General features: G+C 41.3%; 1 protein-coding gene across 1 annotated transcript in view; it reads right to left on the bottom strand.

The window, feature by feature from the left end:
- The window catches only part of LOC130078137 (endoplasmic reticulum metallopeptidase 1), a 52,159-nt gene that overhangs the window by 13,158 nt on the left and 12,546 nt on the right, over positions 1-26,455 (bottom strand). The window contains exons 7-13 of the mRNA XM_056243647.1: positions 19,058-19,270; positions 16,496-16,716; positions 10,459-10,633; positions 9,657-9,847; positions 8,823-8,975; positions 5,038-5,240; positions 3,242-3,357 (exon numbers count right to left, since the gene is read on the bottom strand). Coding sequence (XP_056099622.1) covers positions 3,242-3,357; positions 5,038-5,240; positions 8,823-8,975; positions 9,657-9,847; positions 10,459-10,633; positions 16,496-16,716; positions 19,058-19,270 — 1,272 coding nt within the window. The remainder of the gene's footprint in view (positions 1-3,241; positions 3,358-5,037; positions 5,241-8,822; positions 8,976-9,656; positions 9,848-10,458; positions 10,634-16,495; positions 16,717-19,057; positions 19,271-26,455) is intronic.

Here is a 26,455-nt window from a genome sequence, read left to right as displayed (position 1 = left end):
AAACAGTATTTTGTGAGTATATTCCTGGATTTACAAAAAGCGTTTGACACTGTCAACCACAACTTATTGTTGACAAAACTACAACACTATGGATTACGAGGTCAGACATATAAATGGCTTGAAAGCTATTTAAGTAATAGAAGCCAATATGTTCAATTTAAAAACTATAACTCGGACTGTAAAACTGTTGTATGCGGAATTCCCCAGGGTTCAGTAATTGGCCCTAAACTTTTTATATTATTTATTAATGATATATTTGAGGCTTCCAAAGACATGAATTTTTTGTTGTTTGCTGATGACACAACTGTGTTTAAGACTGGGACAGATTTAAATGAATTAATGGCCACTATTGAAAAGGAAATGGTAGAATTAAAAAAATGGTTTGATTATAATAAATTGTTTCTAAATTGGGATAAGACAAATTATATGGTTTTTGGAAAAAAGGGAAAACAGGGATGCACAAAATTAGTTATTGAGAATGTAAATATTGAATGTGTCTCAGAAATCAAATTTTTGGGAGTTATCCTAGACAGCAAACTTAGCTGGAAGCCTCATATTGAGCATATCAAAGGTAAAGTTAGTAAAAATATTGGTATTCTTTATAAAGTTAAACACATATTGGATGAAGCTTCATTACAGCTTCTATACATAACCTTAATTGTTCCATATTTAACATATTGTATCGAAGTGTGGGGTAATGCTTGCACCAGTTATACAGAAAGGCTTTTCTTACTTCAGAAGAAAGCGATAAGAATTGTGACTTATAAAGGTTTACGAGACCACACAAACAAACTGTTTATAAAATTGCAGACCTTAAAAATTAAAAGAGTTGGTCATATTTAAAATACTACAAATTATGTGGAAAGTGAAAAATAACTTGGTGCCAATACATATTCAAAACAAATTCATGCTAGTTACAGACAGTAACAACAGAAGAAAAGGTAATTTTTGTGTACCATATTCACGCACCTCACAAAAACAAAAAGGGTTTCTTGCAATTGGGATCAATTTATGGAACTCTTTGGACATTGTGCAAAAAACATGTAACACGATTGTTGAATTCAAAAAAATGTATAAAAAAAATGCTCTTAGAAAATACGAAGGCAGTGAAGCATAAGAACCAAGGTTTGACAAATTTGAAATTGTTAATTATTTAGATGTGAAGTAATATTGTAGCCTACCTCGATAAAAAAAAAAAAAAAAAAAAAAAAAAAAAAAAAAAAAAAAAACGGCGAGCCATCTGTTTTGTGTCAACTAAGATTATTGAAAAAAGGGGCATGAAATTATAAGACTAGGTCTTCCTCATGCTCCTATTCAGCATTGAATGTTATTATTTTGTTGTTGATGTGATTAATATTGTGTCTGTAATAACATCATGACTGAATAAAGAACTTGAATTGAATTGAATTGAATATATTCACAATTCCTCATAATTCGTGGTGTGAATTGTGTATATATATGCCCTGAACCGACGTGTATGCTGTACGACCCCTCGTTGGGTGATTTATCTATGCAAGGACTCGGCTCAAACTATATTCGATAATTTGTTGATCAGAGATTAATAACTGTTGAATATTTATCCCCAAAATCAAAACTGACTAAAGAGCTTATGACCCAGATTCCTTACACATGTATGTATGTATGTATGTATGTATGCATGTATTTATGTATGTATGTATGTATGTATGTATGTATGTATGTATTTTTTATGTATGTATGTATGTATGTATGCATGTATTTGTGTATGTATGTATGCATGTATGTATGTATTTTTTATGTATGTATGTATGTATGCACTATTCAATGTATGCATGTATGAATGTATGTATGTATGTATGCATGTATGCATGTATGTATGTATGTATGTATGTATGTATGTATGTATGTATGTATGTATGCATGCATGTATGTATGTATGTATGTATGTATGTATGTATGTATGTATGTATGTATGTATGTATGCATGCATGTATGTATGTATGTATGTATGTATGTATGCATGTATGTATGCATGTATGTATGTATGTATGTATGTATGTATGTATGTATGTATGTATGTATGTATGCATGTATGTATGCATGTATGTATGTATGTATGTATGTATGTATGCATGTATGTATGCATGTATGTATGTATGTATGTAGTATGTACCGTATGTATGTATGTATGTATGTATGCATGTATGTATGTATGTATGCATGTATTTTTGTATGTATGTATGCATGTATGTATGTAGTATGTACCGTATGTATGCATGTATGTATGTATGTATGTATGTATGTATGTATGTATGTATGTATGCATGTATGTATGTATGCATGTATGTATGCATGTATGTATGTATGTATGTATGTATGTATGTATGCATGCATGTATGTATGTATGTATGTATGTATGCATGTATGTATGTATGTATGTATGTATGCATGTATGTATGTATGTATGCATGTATGTATGTATGTATGTATGTATGTATGTATGTATGTATGTATGCATGCATGTATGTATGTATGTATGTATGCATGCATGTATGTATGTATGTATGTATGCATGTATGTATGTATGCATGCATGTATGCATGCATGCATGTATGTATGTATGTATGTATGTATGCATGTATGTATGTATGTATGTATGTATGTATGTATGTATGTATGTATGTATGTATGTATGTATGTATGTATGTATGTATGCATGTATGTATGTATGTATGTATGTATGTATGTATGTATGTATGTATGTATGCATGTATGTATGCATGTATGTATGTATGTATGTATGTATGTATGTATGTATGTATGTATGTATGTATGTATGTATGTATGTATGCATGCATGCATGCATGCATGTATGTATGTATGTATGTATGTATGCATGCATGTATGTATGTATGTATGTATGTATGTATGTATGTATGTATGTATGTATGTATGTATGTATGTATGTATGCATGTATGTATGCATGTATGTATGTATGTAGTATGTACCGTATGTATGCATGTATGTATGCATGTATGTATGCATGTATGTATGTATGTATGTATGCATGTATGCATATATATAGGTATGTATGTATTTTTGTGTGCATGTATGTATGGATGTATGTATGTATGCATGTATTTTTATGAGGGGCCGTACAAGCCAAAATTCATTCTTCTACTGTCACACACATACATTCTCCATTCACATACATACATTTCTACTCTCACACATGAAAATCCTATTAGTCTGAAGTCTCACCTTTGACCTCAAAAGTCATTTTAACGCTTCCCCATTCGGTCTTCTGTCTGGATAAGAGCCGGAACTCCAGCGGAGCTTCAGGAGAGACTTCAGGAGCCGGGAGATACCAGTTCTTCCTGAAACAGGGAGAGAAAGACATCATGAGGTTCAACCTTCCGGTCTCGCTCTCGAATCAACACACAAGTGGTGTAAACTGCAGTTCCTCCACTGGCCTCTAGAGGCCGGCTGCAGAAAAGACTCAATCCCATAGACTCGCATGTTAAAATGACCAAATTTACAGCAGAAATAAACATGTTTACAGTCTGGAGCAAAAAGTGGTTTTGGTCTATATAGATAATTTTGCCCTTCATGACGACTGTGAGGAAGATGAATTTTTTTATAACTCATCCATTTAAATTATATTAAGTCTTAAAGTTCAGCATAATTAAGGGCGTGGCCACTTGATTGACAGGTGGATTGCCGCTGATGTCATTACTAGCCGTTTGTCTTCTAGCGTTAGCATCACGTCACCTCAGCTAATCCGCCTCGCTGCACATTTCCGGTTATCCACTTCGCCCGGCTCCGCCCACTTTGGGCTTTAAAAACGCTCTTCAGAAACACTACGGGTGACGTCACGCACAATACGCCCATATTTTTTACAGTATATGGTTCACACTTGTAGTTCAGTTCTATTGGTCTGGAAAATAATACATTTAGTCACTTAGCATTCACACTGTCATTTTTAACACCCAACTTGAAGATAAAAATCTAAAAATGGTATATTTGGTGACGGGACTTAATAGCGAACATCCGAAACAATATTATTTCTTATTAGCTTTTTATTAGCCTTTTCTAAAAACTCACATGACATGGGCTTAGAAAATATTTCATAAAAACTTCAGATTTTAAATGAAGAATGACCACACTTGTGTCTTCAGTTTCATTGTGTTTCTAAATTGCTACACTACAGCCACATCATATTTGTATACATTCAAAATACTATTAATATAATAATGTTAATATATTTTTGTTTTGTTTTTATGTTTGAGATTATACATCTAAATTAATTTCAGAGTAATTCTGAACTGTCCTGAACTGTAAACTCTCAAGTATTGGCTTTCTATATATATATGTTGGTTATGTGTATATTCACAATGACTAATGAGCTTTTATTTTGGATATGTCATTTATGCCTCACTTGCCAAAATGGGGGGTTAAAAATATTTCAGACTATTACGTTATTCGTAGTGCTTCACTGAAGTGGGCGGAGCTCTTTTGGTGTAGTTTGCTTGTCATGATTCTCTGATTGGTGGAGATTTCTCTGCAGAATCATGGGTAATGTTAGCCCGGGAAAACCCAGACGAACTTCCGGCAAATTTGAGATTTGCTCTGCAAGTCAGTCTGGCCAAGAGCCCATTCAAGCCCATTTCCAATCTTTGCAAATCGAGGCACCAATCACAAACTTTGAGGCGGGCTTTACACGATGACGATCGCTCTGATTGGTTTTAGGTCTATCTAATTGACGTCTGTTGGTGACGCCCCTTTGGGAATGAAGCTTCCCCAGACCCACAGTTACGACTGAGAAGGGTCTGTGTCCACCATGCTAGGGTAATGTAGTTTTTCACCAGGAATTATGCTCCTAAATGTGATTTTTCTGTTATCCGGGAGTGACACGCTGCCAAGATGGCGACGGCCGGCTCCGCCCACTTTGGGCTTCAGAACCTACGAGTGACGTCACGGACACTACGCACATACAGGGTTTTTTATGGGTTTAAGGCTGAAGCCGCACATCACCCGATCCTCCGAGCTTCACTCACTTGACCAGGAACTTGACCGGGAGGAACCATGGGAATCCGCAGTAGGGCAGCTGGTCCTGGCAGTGTGTGCGGATGCTGTCGTTGATCTCTGGGATATGAGGAGTGATGTGCTGCATCCCGGTGTAATCCAGACTGTTGACCCATAATCCCGAGTCGGAGCTCTGCAGAGACCCGTCCAGCGCGTGGAACCTGCGTGTGGTGTGCTGAAAACACACACACACACACACACACACACACACACACAAACAGAACCAGTGTTGGGGAAAGTTGTAAAGTAATACATTACAATATTGCGTTTCCTAGTTACTTTTTTAGAAAAGTAATACGTTACTGTACTTTTGCGTTATTTTTCCCCACCTGGGCTGGGCTTGTTTTTTTATAACAAAAAAATGAATATTTTTAGGCAAATGTAAAGACCTAATCCTCAGGCTCAAGAAAATGCAGATTCACTCGTGTACAGTAGAGTAGAGTACCGTACAGTAAAGTACAGTAGAGTACAGTATAGTACAATAGAGTACCGTAAGGTAGAGTACCGTACAGTGGCGTTCAGTACAGTAGAGTAAAGTACAGTAGAGAAGAGTAAAGTAGAGTAAAGCACAGTAGAGTACAGTAAAGTAGAGTGCAGTAGAGTAGAGTACAGCACAGTAGAGTACAGTAGAGTACAGTAGAGTACAGCACAGTAGAGTAGAGTGCAATAGAGTAGAGTGCAGTACAGTAGAGTAGAGCACAGTAGAGTACAGTAGAGTACAGTAGAGTAGAGTGCAATAGAGTAGAGTGCAGTACAGTAGAGTAGAGCACAGTAGAGTACAGTAGAGTACAGTAGAGTAGAGTGCAATAGAGTAGAGTGCAGTACAGTAGAGTAGAGTCCAGTACAGTAGAGTACAGCACAGTAGAGTACAGTAGAGTGCAGTAGAGTAGAGTGCAGTAGATTAGAGTGCAGTACAGTAGAGTACAGTAGAGTAGAGTCCAGTACAGTAGAGTGCAGTAGAGTAGAGTGCAGTACAGTAGAGTAGAGTACAGCACAGTACAGCACAGTAGAGTACAGTAGAGTGCAGTAGAGTAGAGTATAGCACAGTAGAGTAGAGTACAGCACAGTACAGCACAGCACAGTAGAGTACAGTAGAGTGCAGTAGAGTAGAGTGCAGTACAGTAGAGTAGAGTACAGCACAGTAGAGTACAGTAGAATACAGTAGAGTAGAGTCCAGCACAGTAGAGTACAGTAGAATAGAGTGCAGTACAGTAGAGTAGAGTACAGCACAGTAGAGTGCAATAGAGTAGAGTGCAGTACAGTAGAGTAGAGTGCAGTAGAGTAGAGTACAGCACAGTAGAGTACAGTAGAGTAGAGTGCAATAGAGTAGAGTGCAGTACAGTAGAGTACAGCACAGTAGAGTACAGTAGAGTAGAGTACAGTAGAGTAGAGTCCAGTACAGTAGAGTACAGCACAGTAGAGTACAGTAAAGTGCAGTAGAGTAGAGTGCAGTAGAGTAGAGTACAGTACAGTAGAGTACAGCACAGTAGAGAATAGTAGAGTAGAGTCCAGTACAGTAGAGTACAGTAGAGTACAGCACAGTAGAGTACAGTAGAGTGCAGTAGAGTAGAGTGCAGTAGAGTAGAGTACAGTACAGTAGAGTACAGCACAGTAGAGTACAGTAGAGTGCAGTAGAGTAGAGTGCAGTACAGTAGAGTACAGCACAGTAGAGCACAATAGAGTGCAGTAGAGTACAGTAGAGTACAGCACAGTAGAGTACAGTAGAGTCCAGCACAGTAGAGTGCAGTAGAGTAGAGTGCAGTACAGTAGAGTAGAGTACAGCACAGTAGAGCACAGTAGAGTACAGTAGAGTAGAGTCCAGTACAGTAGAGTGCAGTAGAGTAGAGTGCAGTACAGTAGAGTAGAGTACAGCACAGTAGAGCACAGTAGAGTACAGTAGAGTAGAGTCCAGTACAGTAGAGTGCAGTAGAGTAGAGTGCAGTACAGTAGAGTAGAGTACAGCACAGTAGAGCACAGTAGAGTACAGTAGAGTAGAGTCCAGTACAGTAGAGTGCAGTAGAGTAGAGTGCAGTACAGTAGAGTAGAGTACAGCACAGTAGAGCACAGTAGAGTACAGTAGAGTAGAGTCCAGTACAGTAGAGTGCAGTAGAGTACAGTAGAGTAGAGCACAGTACAGTACAGTAGAGTAGAGTGCAGTACAGTAGAGTAGAGTACAGCACAGTAGAGTACAGTAGAGTAGAGTAGAGCGCAGTACAGTAGAGTAGAGTACAGCACAGTAGAGTACAGTAGAGTAGAGTGCAATAGAGTAGAGTGCAGTACAGTAGAGTAGAGTGCAGTAGAGTAGAGTACAGCACAGTAGAGCACAGTAGAGTACAGTAGAGTAGAGTCCAGTACAGTAGAGTGCAGTAGAGTACAGTAGAGTAGAGTACAGCACAGTACAGTACAGTAGAGTAGAGTGCAGTACAGTAGAGTACAGCACAGTAGAGTACAGTAGAGTACAGTAGAGCGCAGTACAGTAGAGTAGAGTACAGCACAGTAGAGTACAGTAGAGTAGAGTGCAATAGAGTAGAGTGCAGTAAAGTAGAGTAGAGTGCAGTAGAGTAGAGTACAGCACAGTAGAGTACAGTAGAGTAGAGATCAGTAGAGTACAGTAGAGTAGAGTGCAGTACAGTAGAGTACAGTACAGCACAGTAGAGTAGAGTGCAGTACAGTAGAGTACAGTAGAGTAGAGTGCAGTACAGTACAGTACAGCACAGTAGAGTGCAGTAGAGTGGAGTCAAGTACAGTAGAGTAGAGTAGAGCACAGTAAAGTAGAGTAGAGTACAGTAGAGTAGAGTGCAGTAGAGTAGAGTAAAGTGGAGTACAGTAGAGTACAGTAAAGTAGAGTACAGTATAGTACAGTAAAGTAGAGTGCAGTAGAGTAGAGCACAGTAGAGTAGAGTGCAGTAGAGTAGAGTACAGTAAAGTGGAGTACAGTAGAGTACAGTGCAGTAGATTAGAGTACAGTACAGTAGAGTACAGTACAGTAGAGTAGAGCACAGTAGAGTAGAGTGCAGTAGAGTAGAGTACAGTAAAGTGGAGTACAGTATAGTACAGTAAAGTAGAGTGCAGTAGAGTACAGTACAGTAGAGTACAGTACAGTAGAGTACATACAGTAGAGTAGAGCGCAGTAGAGTAGAGTGCAGTAGAGTACAGTACAGTAGAGTACAGTAGAGTACAGTACAGTAGAGTAGAGCACAGTAGAGTAGAGTGCAGTAGAGTAGAGTACAGTAAAGTGGAGTACAGTATAGCACAGTAAAGTAGAGTGCAGTAGAGTACAGTACAGTAGAGTACAGTAGAGTACAGTACAGTAGAGTACAGTACAGTACAGTAGAGCACAGTAGAGTAGAGTGCAGTAGAGTAGAGTACAGTATAGTACAGTAAAGTAGAGTGCAGTACAGGGCGCTGCTCAAGCGCTTAACAACAACAACAACAACAACAACAACAACAACAAAAAAACTATAGTCATTTTTGCTTATGGGTTTAATTCAAGCGTGATTACATAACTCAAGTTACCTGTAATGAGTTTCCCCCAACACTGGACACAACTACTGTAATAATCCATTCAGGTGTGCATCATGTTAAAATAAAATGAAAATATTTTGTTTTTTTGCAACTAGCTGAAATAATGAATATATATACGGTGTATATATATGAAAACTTATTCTCAGGTAATGTTTATTTTATTTCAAGTCAGGACAATATTTCATGGTTTGAGTTTCAGTAAACTCTAATAACGGATCAGTGACGACGATACCTGCACAAAGACTCGTTTGGGTCGAGGACTGGACGGGTCACCAGAGTACGGGAAGAACAGACCACAGCAGACCAGAACAAACATCAGCGTGAACACTGACCCCAGACCAGCCAGCATCCGCTTCGTGCTGTGCGACAGATAGATGAAATGCATCTGGAGAGAGAGAGAGTTTTAGAAACACTTTATTTTTTACACATTTTTTACATTCCTAATTCAAACATCATATCCCAAAAACATAGAAAGGCAATTAAGATTAGTTTGAACTTGACTGTTTCAATTTGGCTGTTTGAATTTGAATATGAATATTTCAATTTAAATATCTGAATTTAGCTGTTTGAGTTTGACTTTAAATGTTTCAATTTGAATGTTTCAATTTTATTGCTTGAATGTTTGAATTTGAATGTTTGAACGACAGTTTGAATTTGGCTGTTTGAATGTTTGAATTTGAATGTTTGAATTTGACGGTTTGAATTTGAATGTTTGAATTTGCCTTTTTGAATTTGACTGTTTGAATTTGACTGTTTGAATGTTTGAATTTGACGGTTTGAATTTGGCTGTTTAAATGTTTGAATTTGACTGTTTAAATTTGACTGTTTGAATTTGGCTGTTTGAATGTTTGAATTTGAATGTTTGAATTTGACTGTTTGAATTTGACTGTTTGAATTTGGCTGTTTGAATGTTTGAATTTGACGGTTTGAATTTGACGGTTTGAATTTTAATGTTTGAATTTGAATGTTTGAATTTGACTGTTTGAATTTGACTGTTTGAATTTGATGGTTTGAATTTGACTGTTTGAATTTGAATTTACTATGTTAGTAACTAACATTTACTCACAAAATAGGAAGACAGAATCACGGTTGCCAGGGTAACAATTGATGCCAGGACGACATCTGGTGGTATTTCGGTTCCGCTGCGGCCCAGGATTGGTGTGAAGATCTCAAAAACCACCCAGATGAGGAACATGATGTGGACATAAGGCACGGTGAGACCCACGAGGTACAGGACAGAGTACTGCAGAGATGCTCCTGCACACACACACACACACACACACACACACCACTAATCAGCACAACAGCCATGTGTCGACCTCATTTAAACATCAGAGCCCTGATTTCTGCCCTTTGACCCCATCCTGAGCTAAAACTACTGCTGACCAGAGACCTGAAACACCCTAAAGGTACGGCAAAATAAAAGTCCAGTTTTAATACAAATATTGGGTAATTATGATGCAATTGAAATACTATTATATATTTGCATACAGGCATTATATATTTAAAAATATATATAAATATTTTTTTCAAATACAGAATTAAACAATTGGCTTTTATTTTGACATTGTACTTAAGCCAAAGCAAAACACTGAAATATTACATTAAAAATATTTACTTTGTATAACGGTGATAGCAAATTATTTTTTCTAAACACTATTAATTTATAGACCTGAATGAATGAATGTTTTAAAATGTTGTATTGTATAACACTTAAAATATCACAAAAATATCATAATATATAATTAATACCTTAAGGAACCATGACAGCTGTAAAACAAAATGCCTGAAATAAATACACCAAATAAGCTTCATCTCAGAGGAATAATGTAAAGAATCGTGTGTGTGTGTGTGGTGTGACCTCTGACCTCTGGCTCTGAAGTGTTTTCTGAGCATCAGTTTGCTGGCGAGCGGAAACACCACCATCATCATGGGAACGTACGCTGAACACAACCCTCGCTGAGTGAGGAAGAGCAGCGCACAACACCACAACAGCAGACTCACGTCGAAGAACAGCTCGGACAGATACACACGACTCGCGCTCTGAACACACACACACACAGAGAGAGAGAGAGAGAGAGAGAGAGAGAGAGAGAGAGAGAGAGAGAGAGAGAGAGAGAGAGAGAGACAGAATATTCAACTATTCGTTTCCTTCTCTGTGGGCCAGCGCAGCGCTTCTGTGTTGTACGTCACACGCATCACACACACATGACCAGCGTCGGCCAATAGTGAGCCTGCGTGTGACGTACAACAACAGAAGCGCTGCACTGTTACACTAGAGAACTCACTCGAGGCCCACAGAGAAGGAAATGAATAGTTGAATAAAGTCGTTATTTTTGTTTGTTTTCTTGCGCACAAAAAGTATTCTCGTCGCTTGATAAACTTAAGATTGAGCCGCTGTAGTCACTCGGACTATTTTAACGATGTCTTTAATAACTTTTGGGCCGGCAAGTTTCAATCCCTTAGAACAGTGGTTCTCAAAGTGGGGTCCGCGGACCCCTGGTGGTCCGTGAACTATAGCCAGGGGGTCCGCGAAATAATTTATAACAGCCTACCGTTTTTCCCGACTATAAGTCATCTTTTCTTTAGCATCTGAAAACTTGCTATTTATTCCAAAGTGACTTATATAATGCATTTAATGTCAAATAATAAAAAAGTAGGCTCTTAAAGGTTTATATAGATAGATATTCTATCTATATTTCTTATGTCTGTGCGTCAAGTATTCGCTGTATTTTGGTCGATTTTTGGGCACGTGCGCCAGAAAGGAGACAGAGACGGCAGAACGCGCATCCTGTTGTGTTCTTTATTTTTAAAAGGCATGACATTTTGTAGTCATTTTTAATGTATACACAAATAAAAAATAGACACTTTGCCGTTTTGAATGATGTACTCTTATCTGTATGACCACACCACTGCTGAGGAAAAATCCAAGTGTTCGCGCCGGCGTCTCATGTGCGCGCACAATATGTCAGTTCTAGCACTGCTAATTTGACATCAAAACCTGTTCATTATCAAAATAAAATACTCACCGAACTTATAAAAAGTTCTGCTTAATTTAATTTGTCTGTTGTACACTATGAAGGCAGAGACGGTCAATCATATACTGTCGACTTGCTGTTGTTCCAATCTCATTTCTCCAAATGTGAAGATGCTGATACGTGTAGGCCTATATTGGGACTGAAGCATGAAGCTTTCTTTACATAAATAGTTAAGCTTCCAAATGTTAGGCTACATCGCAAATATGGAAACTTTGGACCGAATGAGAGATGCACGAGCCCAACGTCTGCAGTTTCAGTTTCGATTCAACTTAATTCGTTTAGAGACTTGATGTTTTAAATAAATGTTGTCTGTATACTATTATTATTTGTATTATTATCTATTAATAGTATTATTTTTCATTCTTGTTTTGTTCTGAATACCATTAATTTAAGGATTTGCTGTGGAGTGAGGGGAAGTAGGCCTACTACGCCTCAAGAACGCAACAAAGTATTACACACTCAGGTCCAACTTATTTTCTGGAGAATACAGTAAATTATAAATTTGTGCATAGGGACAGGGTCGTATACCCACAATTGAGGTCCCTGAGGTCCGGGCCTCTGTAATTTTTCTATGTGTATAATGAAAGTTGTGAAATAATTGCCTAATATTAACTCTAATTTGGTGCTGCAAGGATATTAAACATCGCGATGATAACTGACCTTCTCATCTGAGCGGTTTCAGCAGACTAACAGCGCTCGTCAATGTCAATGTTTGAGTCGGAGATTAAATCAAAGTAGGCGGGTTTATGTTCACAGAAGCTGCAAGCCGAGCGCGAATTTCCGCATGACGCTTCAGTTATTCGGTCATAAAGTGCGAGATGAGATGTAAATCGCTAAACTAAACAGCTGTTTTAGATAGAAGTTTTAAACAAACGACAGAAACAATCAGTTTGCAAAGTATCAACCGGGAAAGGAAATATAGGGGATAGCGGGGCACAACGTAAATCCCAGTTGTGCAAGTGGGTCATGTTGTCACACTGCGTTACAATGAATATGTTTTGAACTATGTTGTATAGCTGTGTGTTCGTTGTCAAACTCAAAAATTAGTTTATTTTTAATTGTTTTAAAATGCCATTATTTTATATGAAAAAGTTAATAATTGTATTTTATTGAGAAAATATTTTTGTTTGTCTTGTATATTTGTTTGATTAGATCAGATAACATTTTAATCTGTCATATGGTCATGTTACAATGTGCCCCACCTATGGGACATGTTGTCACATTGCACTTCCATTCTTTCTGGGTATATCAAGAAAAAAGTACAATTTTTGGCCTTAAAAACACCTTAAAATGCACGTGTAGATCAAGAAAATCTAAAATTCCTCGGGGGGGCATGCCCCCGAACCCCCCTAGCAAGTTCACTTTTGGGACCTCAGTAGGCTATTTAGAAATTCCTGCATATGACCCTGGGTGGAGACTATTTGTGTCAAAATATTTCATTAACCACTCCCACATTAACTTTAGGCTCAGTCACTGTTATAAATATGAGGGGGTCCTTGGAAATGTTTTTCCCCTGTAAGGGGTCCCTGGCTCCAAAATGTTTGAGAACCCCTGCCTTAGAAGCCTATGTAGGAGTGATCCAGCTCTCAGATTTAATCAGAAATATCTTCATTTGTGTCCCGAAGATGAACGAAAGTCTTACGGGGTTGAACATGACAATAAACACACACTGACTGTGTCTCAGCCAATCAGAGCGCAGCAGGAGTCGGACGTCAGCCGAGGATCAACTAGAGCAGATATTTTACAGTATGTGTATTTACAGTGTACTTACCCAAGAAATTAAGTTTCAAGTTTGAGTTTAATTAATTTATAAAGCACATTTAAAACAGCCACAAGACTGGCCAAAGTGCTGTACAGGACAACTAAATACAGATCCGAAATATATACACTTTAATACACACAAATATAATATAATATACACATTTTAAAAAATGTATAATAAAAATAAATCAATTCGCCAGAGAAAACAAATACGTTTCTAAAAGAGAATTAAAAATGGTCTAAACGGGAAGTAATGAACGCATGAACTGCCGTCTCCAGTGTTTCGTCAGTTAGGAAGTGTTTCATTTTAGACAAAAGACGAGTTTATAGAAACTAGATCCAGTTACCGAAGTTTTAAAGTTTTACTAGTACTGGTAATATAAGGTAAATGCATGGGTTAGGGTTCGGTTTAGGGGCTAGTGCAGTTATTACCCAGTTATTGTCACTGCTATATTAAGTACATAGTGTGTACATGTGGAACAGGAGTGTAAAATAATATTTCAGCACAAGCCACATGCTCTTTAACACAGTGTGTGTTTGTGTGTGTGTGAGAGGTTACTGTCCTCGACTGACGCTCTGATACGCTGAAACACACACACATATTTATCAGTCTTTATCTGATCTGACTTCAGCTCGTATCACACACACTCATGTCAGTCTCTGGGTTAGAGGCAGCAAATGTGTGAAAGATGACGTTTTGATTGACAGATCCATCACAACAACTGAAGATTTTGTTTAAAATCTTTAAATTGATCAAAAGTGACACTTATAATGTGACAAAAGATTCTATTTCAAATAAATGCTGTTCTTATTAACTTTCTATTCATTAAAGAATCCTGAACAATAAAATGCATTGATTTTCAACATTGATAATAATCATAAATGTTTATGAGCATCAGATCATCATTTTAGAGTGATTTGTGAAGGATCATGTGACACTGAAGACTGGAGTAATGATGCTGAAAATTCAGCTTTGATCACAGGAATAAATTACACTTTACTGTATATTCACATAGCAAACAGATGTTTTACACTGGAATAATATTTCACTGTTTTTACTGTATTGTTGATCAAAAAGATGAGCAGAAGAACCATAAAATCTCAATACTTGTGATAAGAAATCCATCAAACCTCAGAGAAATGAAGAATGGAGAAATGACCCGCTGATATTGTGTGACCTGAATATATTCTAATAACTAATCTGGGAAATTAAAGTGTAACTTTACAAACACAAGAAAGCAGCTTCAATGATTGACAAATAATGTAAGATTGCGCAAACAAACACTTTCTTCATTCTTTCATAATATATTACTATGTATATTATATATATTACTACAATTTTGATGAGCTCATATTAACTGAGAGACTAAATGGAATATTTGTACTTTTATTAAATCACATTAAGCTGTTTAAATGGACTAACAAAGCTTAGATGCAACAGTGCCGAGTCACAGCATCTGAACCGCACATTTAAAACTAGAAACTGGATCAATAAAAAACGGTGTTGATTAGACGCAGCTGTGAACTCTGGGTAACTGGGTCATTAGTAAGACCCTCGGTGACATTGACGAGCACAAGCTCAAACACAAACCCATAAGAGAGCTGTAATGTCCTGACTCGAGGCGCTAGAACGGGACACTCAGTAACCAGCGCTGAGGCTTTCACAGACGTCCTGAAACATGTAGAGCCGCCTCAGTGCGCTCGGGTTACACCAGCTCACGGTTAACAAGTAGAATAATGAGGAAAACTCTCTTATTTAAAAATCTTCTTATCCACCAATTTAAAGGAAAGGTGTGCATGTTTTGTAAAGTAACTTTTGTTGTAATTTTATGAGTGCTGGGTACAATTTTATGTAAGATTTTGAGTTTTATGTTTGTATATTGTATATGTGAAACTTTTCGTGCTGCCATTTTGGCCAGGACTCCCTGGAAGAAGAGATTTTTATCTCAATGGGACTATCCTGGTAAAATAAAGGATAATTTAAAAAAAAAAAAAGATCCCGACGCTGGTCTGATCAGCTCAGCATAATATTAGCCAGCATGTCAGTTATTATCAGTCATGAAATTTATTATTACAAATGTATATAAATTGATTATTTAAATATATATATTTTAAAATGTAAATTTTAGTATTATAGTATATACTAGTATTATTTAAATAATACTAATGATTTTGCATTAAAATTGATAAGTAAATAAAATATATTTTTATTTATTTAAATAATACTAATGACTTAACACTTAAATAAATAATTAGATTATTATTATTATTTATCAAAATAATGCTACTGATTACTTTTTTTTAAAACGCATAAATAAATGAAAAAATATTTTATTTTTATTTTAGGCAGCATATCAGTTATCACTTATCAATGAAAACATGACTTATAAAAAAAAGATAAATAGATTGATTTTTTAAATAAATAGATATATATATATTAAATTTATTTCAATAATGGCACTGACCTGTCATTAAAATAGTTAAGGAAATAAATAAAGTATTATTTGTATTTATTTAGATAATGTCACTGATTTGACATTTAAAAAAATTATATTATTATCATTATTATTATTAATTATTTATTTAAATGATGTTATTGACTTGATATTTAAAAAAATACATAAATACATATTTTTATTTAGATAATACTATTGATTTGACATTTAAATAATAAATAATAATAATAATAATATAATTAATAAAAAAAAAATATATATTTATTTCAATAATGCTATTGATTTAAAAACAGGTATGAAATAAATAAATAAATCTGTGCTGTATTTGTTTTAAATAATTCTACTGCTTTGGGCAAAATAAATAAATGCTATTTATTCAATAATGCTACTTATTCTGCATAAAAATTGTATTTGTTTAAATAAAGCTACTGCTTTGGCATAAAATATTTGCTTTAGGTTTACATCCGTTGGGTTCACTGACATCAGTGTCAAACTGACATCATCAAAGTGTGACATCACTAACTTCCGTCAATCAGCAGATGAGCTCATGTTTGAGAACTCGTGTGTGTGTGTGTGTGTGTGTGTGTGTGTGTGTGTGTGTGTGTGTGTGTGTGTGTGTGTGTGTGTGTGTGTTTTGTCCCCTCACTCACCCCGTAGTACAGGTTCTTGGCCAGCGTGTGTATCAGCAGGATCTTGCCGGCGGCGACGGATCCGTACAGACAGACGGCGGCGTAGAAGTGTGTGTACCAGAACATGGAGCGACCCGTCAGTGTGACGAGCAGAGCCACGATCAGAACCGCCAGCAGAGCCACGACCCAGCCCAGGAGCACCACACACACCGCACACGCCAGATCACGTGTGTACCGCCCGCCTGTGGGAGAACACACACACACACACATCAGATCACACACACCGCACACGCCAGATCACGTGTGTACCGCCCGCCTGTGGGAGAACACACACACACACACATCAGATCACACACACCGCACACGCCAGATCACGTGTGTACCGCCCGCCTGTGGGAGAACACACACACAAACATCAGATCACACACATCAGATCACACACACCGCACACACACACACACACACATCAGATCAAACACACCGCACACGCCAGATCACGCATGTACCACCCGCCTGTGGGAGAACACACACACACACACACATCAGATCACACACACCGCACACGCCAGATCACGTGTGTACCGCCCGCCTGTGGGAGAACACACACACAAACATCAGATCACACACATCAGATCACACACACCGCACACACACACAAACACACATCAGATCACACACACCGCACACACACACAAACACACATCAGATCACACACACCGCACACGCCAGATCACGTGTGTACCGCCCGCCTGTGGGAGAACACACACACAAACATCAGATCACACACACCGCACACACACACACACACACATCAGATCACACACACCGCACACGCCAGATCACGTGTGTACCGCCCGCCTGTGGGAGAACACACACACACACACAAACATCAGATCACACACATCAGATCACACACACCGCACACACACACACACACACACATCAGATCAAACACACCGCACACGCCAGATCACGCATGTACCGCTCGCCTGTGGGAGAACACACACACAAACACACATCAGATCACACACACCGCACACGCCAGATCACGTGTGTACCGCCCGCCTGTGGGAGGACACACACACACACACAAACATCAGATCACACACACCGCACACGCCAGATCACGTGTGTACGTGTGTACCGCCCGCCTGTGGGAGGACACACACACACACACAAACATCAGATCACGCACACACCAGATCACGTGTGTACCGCCCGCCTGTGGGAGGACACACACACACATCAGATCAAACACACCGCACACGCCAGATCACGCATGTACCGCCCGCCTGTGGGAGAACACACACACACACACATCAGATCACACACACCGCACACGCCAGATCACGTGTGTACCGCCCGCCTGTGGGAGGACACACACACACACACAAACATCAGATCACACACACCGCACACGCCAGATCACGCATGTACCGCCCGCCTGTGGGAGAACACACACACACACACACATCAGATCACACACACCGCACACGCCAGATCACGCATGTACCGCCCGCCTGTGGGAGAACACACACACACACACACACACACACATCAGATCACACACACCGCACACGCCAGATCACGGGTGTACCGCCCGCCTGTGGGAGAACACACACACACACAAACATCAGATCACACACACCGCACACGCCAGATCACGTGTGTACCGCCCGCCTGTGGGAGAACACACACACACACACACACACATCAGATCACACACACCGCACACGCCAGATCACGCATGTACCGCTCGCCTGTGGGAGAACACACACACACAAACATCAGATCACACACACCGCACACGCCAGATCACGTGTGTATCGCCCGCCTGTGGGAGAACACACACACACACAATCACACACACCGCACACGCCAGATCACGTGTGTACCGCCCGCCTGTGGGAGAACACACACACACACACATATCAGATCACACACACCGCACACGCCAGATCACGTGTGTATCGCCCGCCTGTGGGAGAACACACACACAAACACACATCAGATCACACACACCGCACACGCCAGATCACGTGTGTACCGCCCGCCTGTGGGAGAACACACACACACACAATCACACACACCGCACACGCCAATCACGTGTGTATCGCCCGCCTGTGGGAGAACACACACACACACAATCACACACACCGCACACGCCAGATCACGTGTGTATCGCCCGCCTGTGGGAGAACACACACACACACAATCACACACACCGCACACGCCAGATCACGTGTGTATCGCCCGCCTGTGGGAGAACACACACACACCGCACACGCCAGATCACGTGTGTACCGCCCGCCTGTGGGAGAACACACACACACACACATATCAGATCACACACACCGCACACCACAGATCACGTGTGTATCTCCCGCCTGTGGGAGAACACACACACACACACATCAGATCACACACACCGCACACGCCAGATCACGTGTGTACCGCCCGCCTGTGGGAGAACACACACACACACAATCACACACACCGCACACGCCAGATCACGTGTGTACCGTGATATCATGAAATCAAACTGGCGCCGGACCGATGTCTGGTCATGTGACCATCACGTACCCTCACTGCTGGTCATCATGCACTTCCTGCCCAGGTAGATCACCGTGGCGACGGCCGCCATGAGGTTGATGATGGTGCCGACGCGCGCGGGATACGCCACCACCGTCAGTCCCAGCAGGTCGAAGAACACCATGTTACCGTGGCGATACTCCGAGGAATCCGCCAGCTCATCCGACATCACCAGGTGCAGGAGCACCGACAGGATGTTGTCGCCTTGGTGACAGAGACAAACAGGAAGTGCGTTATTCTCAAAGCGACTGATGCATATACGTGATCTGTCAGTCTGTCTATATAAAACAGGATTAAATCTTTACAGTTTGTTAAATATCAGATCAATCTGTTCCGAATCGCTCTGGGGTGTGTTCCCCGAAAGCATCGTTTGCTAACTATGAGTTCTGTCGTTATCAGCAGTTCAACGAGTCGTGTTTCCCAAAACCATCGTTTCAAAGAACATTCACAAACAGCGTCGCAGAGTTGTGTGTGTGAGCCACAGATATCGAGCTGCGGTTAGAAGCAGTTTCATGTTTGCATGACATGTGACTCAATAACTCCTGATCTTGAGGAAAATAAGCAAAATGACATTCAGTGCAACCTGTGAACGAGCTCTAGTGTGTGTGAACGAGCTTTAATGTGTGTGAACGAGCTCTAGTGTGTGTGAACGAGCTCTAGTGTGTGTGAACGAGCTCTAGTGTGTGTGAACGAGCTCTAGCGTGGCATCATTAACCAGCGTGACATCATTAACCAGCGTGACATCATTAACCAGCGTGACTGACATCATTAACCAGCGCGACATCATTAACCAGCGTGACATCATTAACCAGCGTGACATCATTAACCAGCGTGACTGACATCATTAACCAGCGCGACATCATTAACCAGCGTGACATCATTAACCAGCGTAACTGACATCATTAACCAGCGCGACATCATTAACCAGCGTAACTAACCAGCGTAACTGACATCATTAACCAGCGTGACATCATTAACCAAAGCGACATCATTAACCAGCGCGACATCATTAACCAGCGTGACATCATTAACCAAAGCGACATCATTAACCAGCGCGACATCATTAACCAGCGTGACATCATTAACCAGCGTGACATCATTAACCAGCGCGACATCATTAACCAGCGCGACATCATTGACCAGCGCAACATCATTAACCAGCGCGACATCATTAACCAGCGCGACATCATTAACCAGCGTGACTGACATCATTAACCAGCGCGACATCATTAACCAGCGTGACATCATTAACCAGCGTGACATCATTAACCAGTGCGACATCATTAACCAGCGCGACATCATTAACCAGCGTGACTGACATCATTAACCAGTGCGACATCATTAACCAGCGCGACATCATTAACCAGCGCGACATCATTAACCAGCGCGACATCATTAACCAGCGTGACTGACATCATTAACCAGCGTGACTGACATCATTAACCAGCGTGACTGACATCATTAACCAGTGCGACATCATTAACCAGCGTGACTGACATCATTAACCAGCGTGACTGACATCATTAACCAGCGCAACATCATTGACCAGCGCAACATCATTAACCAGCGCGACATCATTAACCAGCGCGACATCATTAACCAGCGTGACTGACATCATTAACCAGTGCGACATCATTAACCAGTGTGACATCATTAACCAGCGCGACATCATTAACCAGTGTGACATCATTAACCAGCGCGACATCATTAACCAGAGCGACTGACATCATTAACCAGCGTGACTGACATCATTAACCAGTGCGACATCATTAACCAGTGTGACATCATTAACCAGCGCGACATCATTAACCAGTGTGACATCATTAACCAGCACGAACATCATTAACCAGCGTGACTGACATCATTAACCAGCGCGACATCATTAACCAGTGTGACATCATTAACCAGCGCGACATCATTAACCAGTGTGACATCATTAACCAGCGCGACATCATTAACCAGCGCGACATCATTAACCAGCGTGACTGACATCATTAACCAGTGCGACATCATTAACCAGCGTGACATCATTAACCAGCGCGACATCATTAACCAGTGTGACATCATTAACCAGCGCGACATCATTAACCAGTGCGACATCATTAACCAGCGCGACATCATTAACCAGCGCGACATCATTAACCAGCGTGACTGACATCATTAACCAGCGCGACATCATTAACCAGCGTGACTGACATCATTAACCAGCGCGACATCATTAACCAGCGTGACTGACATCATTAACCAGCGTGACTGACATCATTAACCAGCGCGACATCATTAACCAGCGCGACATTATTAACCAGCGTGGCTGACATCATTAACCAGCGCGACATCATTAACCAGCGTGACTGACATCATTAACCAGCGCGACATCATTAACCAGCGCGACAGCATTAACCAGCGCGACATCATTAACCAGCGCGACAGCATTAACCAGCGCGACATCATTAACCAGTGTGACATCATTAACCAGCGCGACATCATTAACCAGCGCGACATTATTAACCAGCGTGGCTGACATCATTAACCAGCGCGACATCATTAACCAGCGTGACTGACATCATTAACCAGCGCGACATCATTAACCAGCGCGACAGCATTAACCAGCGCGACATCATTAACCAGCGTGACATCATTAACCAGCGCGACATCATTAACCAGCGCGACATTATTAACCAGCGTGGCTGACATCATTAACCAGCGCGACATCATTAACCAGCGTGACTGACATCATTAACCAGCGCGACATCATTAACCAGCGCGACATCATTAACCAGTGTGACATCATTAACCAGCGCGACATCATTAACCAGCGTGACATCATTAACCAGCGTGACTGACATCATTAACCAGCGCAACATCATTAACCAGCGTGACATCATTAACCAGCGTGACTGACATCATTAACCAGTGTGAATGACATCATTAACCAGCGCGACATCATTAACCAGCGTGACATCATTAACCAGCGTGACTGACATCATTAACCAGCGCGACATCATTAACCAGCGCGACATCATTAACCAGCGTGACTGACATCATTAACCAGCGCGACATCATTAACCAGCGTGACATCATTAACCAGCGTGACTGACATCATTAACCAGCGCGACATCATTAACCAGCGTGACATCATTAACCAGCGTGACTGACATCATTAACCAGCGCGACATCATTAACCAGCGTGACTGACATCATTAACCAGCGCGACATCATTAACCAGTGCGACATCATTAACCAGCGTGACTGACATCATTAACCAGCGTGACATCATTAACCAGCGTGACTGACATCATTAATCAGCGTGACATCATTAACCAGCGTGACATCATTAACCAGCGTGACTGACATCATTAACCAGTGTGACATCATTAACCAGCGCGACATCATTAACCAGCGCGACATCATTAACCAGCGTGACTGACATCATTAACCAGCGCGACATCATTAACCAGCGTGACATCATTAACCAGCGTGACTGACATCATTAACCAGCGCGACATCATTAACCAGCGTGACTGACATCATTAACCAGCGCGACATCATTAACCAGCGCGACATTATTAACCAGCGTGGCTGACATCATTAACCAGCGCGACATCATTAACCAGCGTGACTGACATCATTAACCAGCGCGACATCATTAACCAGCGCGACATCATTAACCAGCGCGACATCATTAACCAGCGTGACTGACATCATTAACCAGCGCGACATCATTAACCAGCGTGACATCATTAACCAGCGTGACTGACATCATTAACCAGCGCGACATCATTAACCAGCGTGACATCATTAACCAGCGTGACTGACATCATTAACCAGCGTGACTGACATCATTAACCAGCGCGACATCATTAACCAGCGTGACATCATTAACCAGCGTGACATCATTAACCAGCGTGACTGACATCATTAACCAGCGTGACATCATTAACCAGCGCGACATCATTAACCAGCGTGATTGACATCATTAACCAGCGCGACATCATTAACCAGCGTGACTGACATCATTAACCAGCGCGACATCATTAACCAGTGCGACATCATTAACCAGCGTGACTGACATCATTAACCAGCGTGACATCATTAACCAGCGTGACTGACATCATTAATCAGCGTGACATCATTAACCAGCGTGACATCATTAACCAGCGTGACTGACATCATTAACCAGTGTGACATCATTAACCAGCGCGACATCATTAACCAGCGCGACATCATTAACCAGCGTGACTGACATCATTAACCAGCGCGACATCATTAACCAGCGTGACATCATTAACCAGCGTGACTGACATCATTAACCAGCGCGACATCATTAACCAGCGTGACTGACATCATTAACCAGCGCGACATCATTAACCAGCGCGACATTATTAACCAGCGTGGCTGACATCATTAACCAGCGCGACATCATTAACCAGCGTGACTGACATCATTAACCAGCGCGACATCATTAACCAGCGCGACATCATTAACCAGCGCGACATCATTAACCAGCGTGACTGACATCATTAACCAGCGCGACATCATTAACCAGCGTGACATCATTAACCAGCGTGACTGACATCATTAACCAGCGCGACATCATTAACCAGCGTGACATCATTAACCAGCGTGACTGACATCATTAACCAGCGTGACTGACATCATTAACCAGCGCGACATCATTAACCAGCGTGACATCATTAACCAGCGTGACTGACATCATTAACCAGCGTGACATCATTAACCAGCGCGACATCATTAACCAGCGTGATTGACATCATTAACCAGCGCGACATCATTAACCAGTGTGACTGACATCATTAACCAGCGCGACATAATTTACATTTACATTTACATTTTACATTTATTCATTTAGCTGACGCTTTTATCCAAAGCGACTTACAATTGCTATATATGTCAGAGGTCGCACGCCTCTGGAGCAACTAGGGGTTAAGTGTCTTGCTCAGGGACACATTGGTGTCTCACAGTGGATTCGAACCCGGGTCTCTCACACCAAAGGCATGTGTCTTATCCACTGCGCCATCACCACCCGCATTAATTAACCAGCGCGACATCATTAACCAGTGCGACATCATTAACCAGCGTGACTGACATCATTAACCAGCGCGACATCATTATCCAGCGCGACATCATTAACCAGCGTGACTGACATCATTAACCAGTGCGACATCATTAACCAGCGTGACATCATTAACCAGCGCGACATCATTAACCTGGGCGACATCAGTAACCAGCGCGACATCATTAACCAGCGCGACATCATTAACCAGCGTGACTGACATCATTAACCAGCGCGACATCATTAACCAGCGTGACATCATTAACCAGCGTGACTGACATCATTAACCAGCGCGACATCATTAACCAGCGTGACTGACATCATTAACCAGCGCGACATCATTAACCAGCGCGACATCATTAACTAGCGTGACATCATTAACCAGCGTGACTGACATCATTAACCAGCGCGACATCATTAACCAGCGTGACATCATTAACCAGCGTGACTGACATCATTAACCAGCGTGACTGACATCATTAACCAGCGCGACATCATTAACCAGCGTGACATCATTAACCAGCGTGACTGACATCATTAACCAGCGCGACATCATTAACCAGCGTGACATCATTAACCAGCGTGACTGACATCATTAACCAGCGCAACATCATTAACCAGCGTGACTGACATCATTAACCAGCGCGACATCATTAACCAGTGAGACTGACATCATTAACCAGCGCGACATCATTAACCAGCGCGACATCAACCAGCGCGAAATCATTAACCAGCGTGACTGACATCATTAACCAGCGCGACATCATTAACCAGCGTGACATCATTAACCAGTGCGACATCATTAACCAGCGTCACATCATTAACCAGCGCGACATCATTAACCAGCGCGACATCATTAACCAGCGCGACATCATTAACCAGCGTGACTGACATCATTAACCAGCGCGACATCATTAACCAGCGTGACTGACATCATTGACCAGCGCGACATCATTAACCAGCGTGACTGACATCATTAACCAGCGCGACATCATTAACCAGTGCGACATCATTAACCAGCGTGACTGACATCATTAACCAGCGTGACATCATTAACTAGCGTGACTGACATCATTAACCAGCGTGACATCATTAACCAGCGTGACTGACATCATTAACCAGTGTGACATCATTAACCAGCGTGACATCATTAACCAGCGTGACTGACATGATTAACCAGCGCGACATCATTAACCAGCGCGACATCATTAACCAGCGTGACTGACATCATTAACCAGTGTGACATCATTAACCAGCGCGACATCATTAACCAGCGCGACATCATTAACCAGCACGACATCATTAACCAGCGCGACATCATTAACCAGCGCGACATCATTAACCAGCGCGACATCATTAACCAGCGTGACTGACATCATTAACCAGCGCGACATCATTAACCAGCGTGACTGACATCATTAACCAGTGCGACATCATTAACCAGCGTGACTGACATCATTAACCAGTGTGACATCATTAACCAGCGCGACATCATTAACCAGCGTGACATCATTAACCAGCGTGACTGACATCATTAACCAGTGTGACATCATTAACCAGCGCGACATCATTAACCAGCGTGACAGACATCATTAACCAGCGCGACATGATTAACCAGCGTGACGGACATCATTAACCAGCGCGACATCATTAACCAGCGCGACATCATTAACCAGCGCGACATCATTAACCAGCGTGACTGACATCATTAACCAGTGTGACATCATTAACCAGCGCGACATCATTAACCAGCGTGACATCATTAACCAGCGTGACTGACATCATTAACCAGCGCGACATCATTAACCAGCGTGACTGACATCATTAACCAGCGCGACATCATTAACCAGCGCGACATCATTAACCAGCGCGACATCATTAACCAGCGTGACTGACATCATTAACCAGCGCGACATCATTAACCAGCGTGACTGACATCATTAACCAGCGTGACTGACATCATTAACCAGTGTGACATCATTAACCAGCGCGACATCATTAACCAGCGTGACATCATTAACCAGCGTGACTGACATCATTAACCAGCGCGACATGATTAACCAGCGTGACGGACATCATTAACCAGCGCGACATCATTAACCAGCGCGACATCATTAACCAGCGCGACATCATTAACCAGCGTGACTGACATCATTAACCAGTGTGACATCATTAACCAGCGCGACATCATTAACCAGCGTGACATCATTAACCAGCGTGACTGACATCATTAACCAGCGCGACATCATTAACCAGCGTGACTGACATCATTAACCAGCGCGACATCATTAACCAGCGCGACATCCCAGCGCGAC

The sequence above is a fragment of the Rhinichthys klamathensis genome, unplaced genomic scaffold (genome assembly GCF_029890125.1).
Source record: "Rhinichthys klamathensis goyatoka isolate OS25496 unplaced genomic scaffold, OSU_Roscu_1.1 h1tg000819l_1, whole genome shotgun sequence".
Lineage (NCBI taxonomy): Eukaryota > Metazoa > Chordata > Actinopteri > Cypriniformes > Leuciscidae > Rhinichthys > Rhinichthys klamathensis.
The sequence above is the reverse complement of the archived record's forward strand: the minus strand, read 5'-3'. Positions and strand labels throughout refer to the sequence as shown.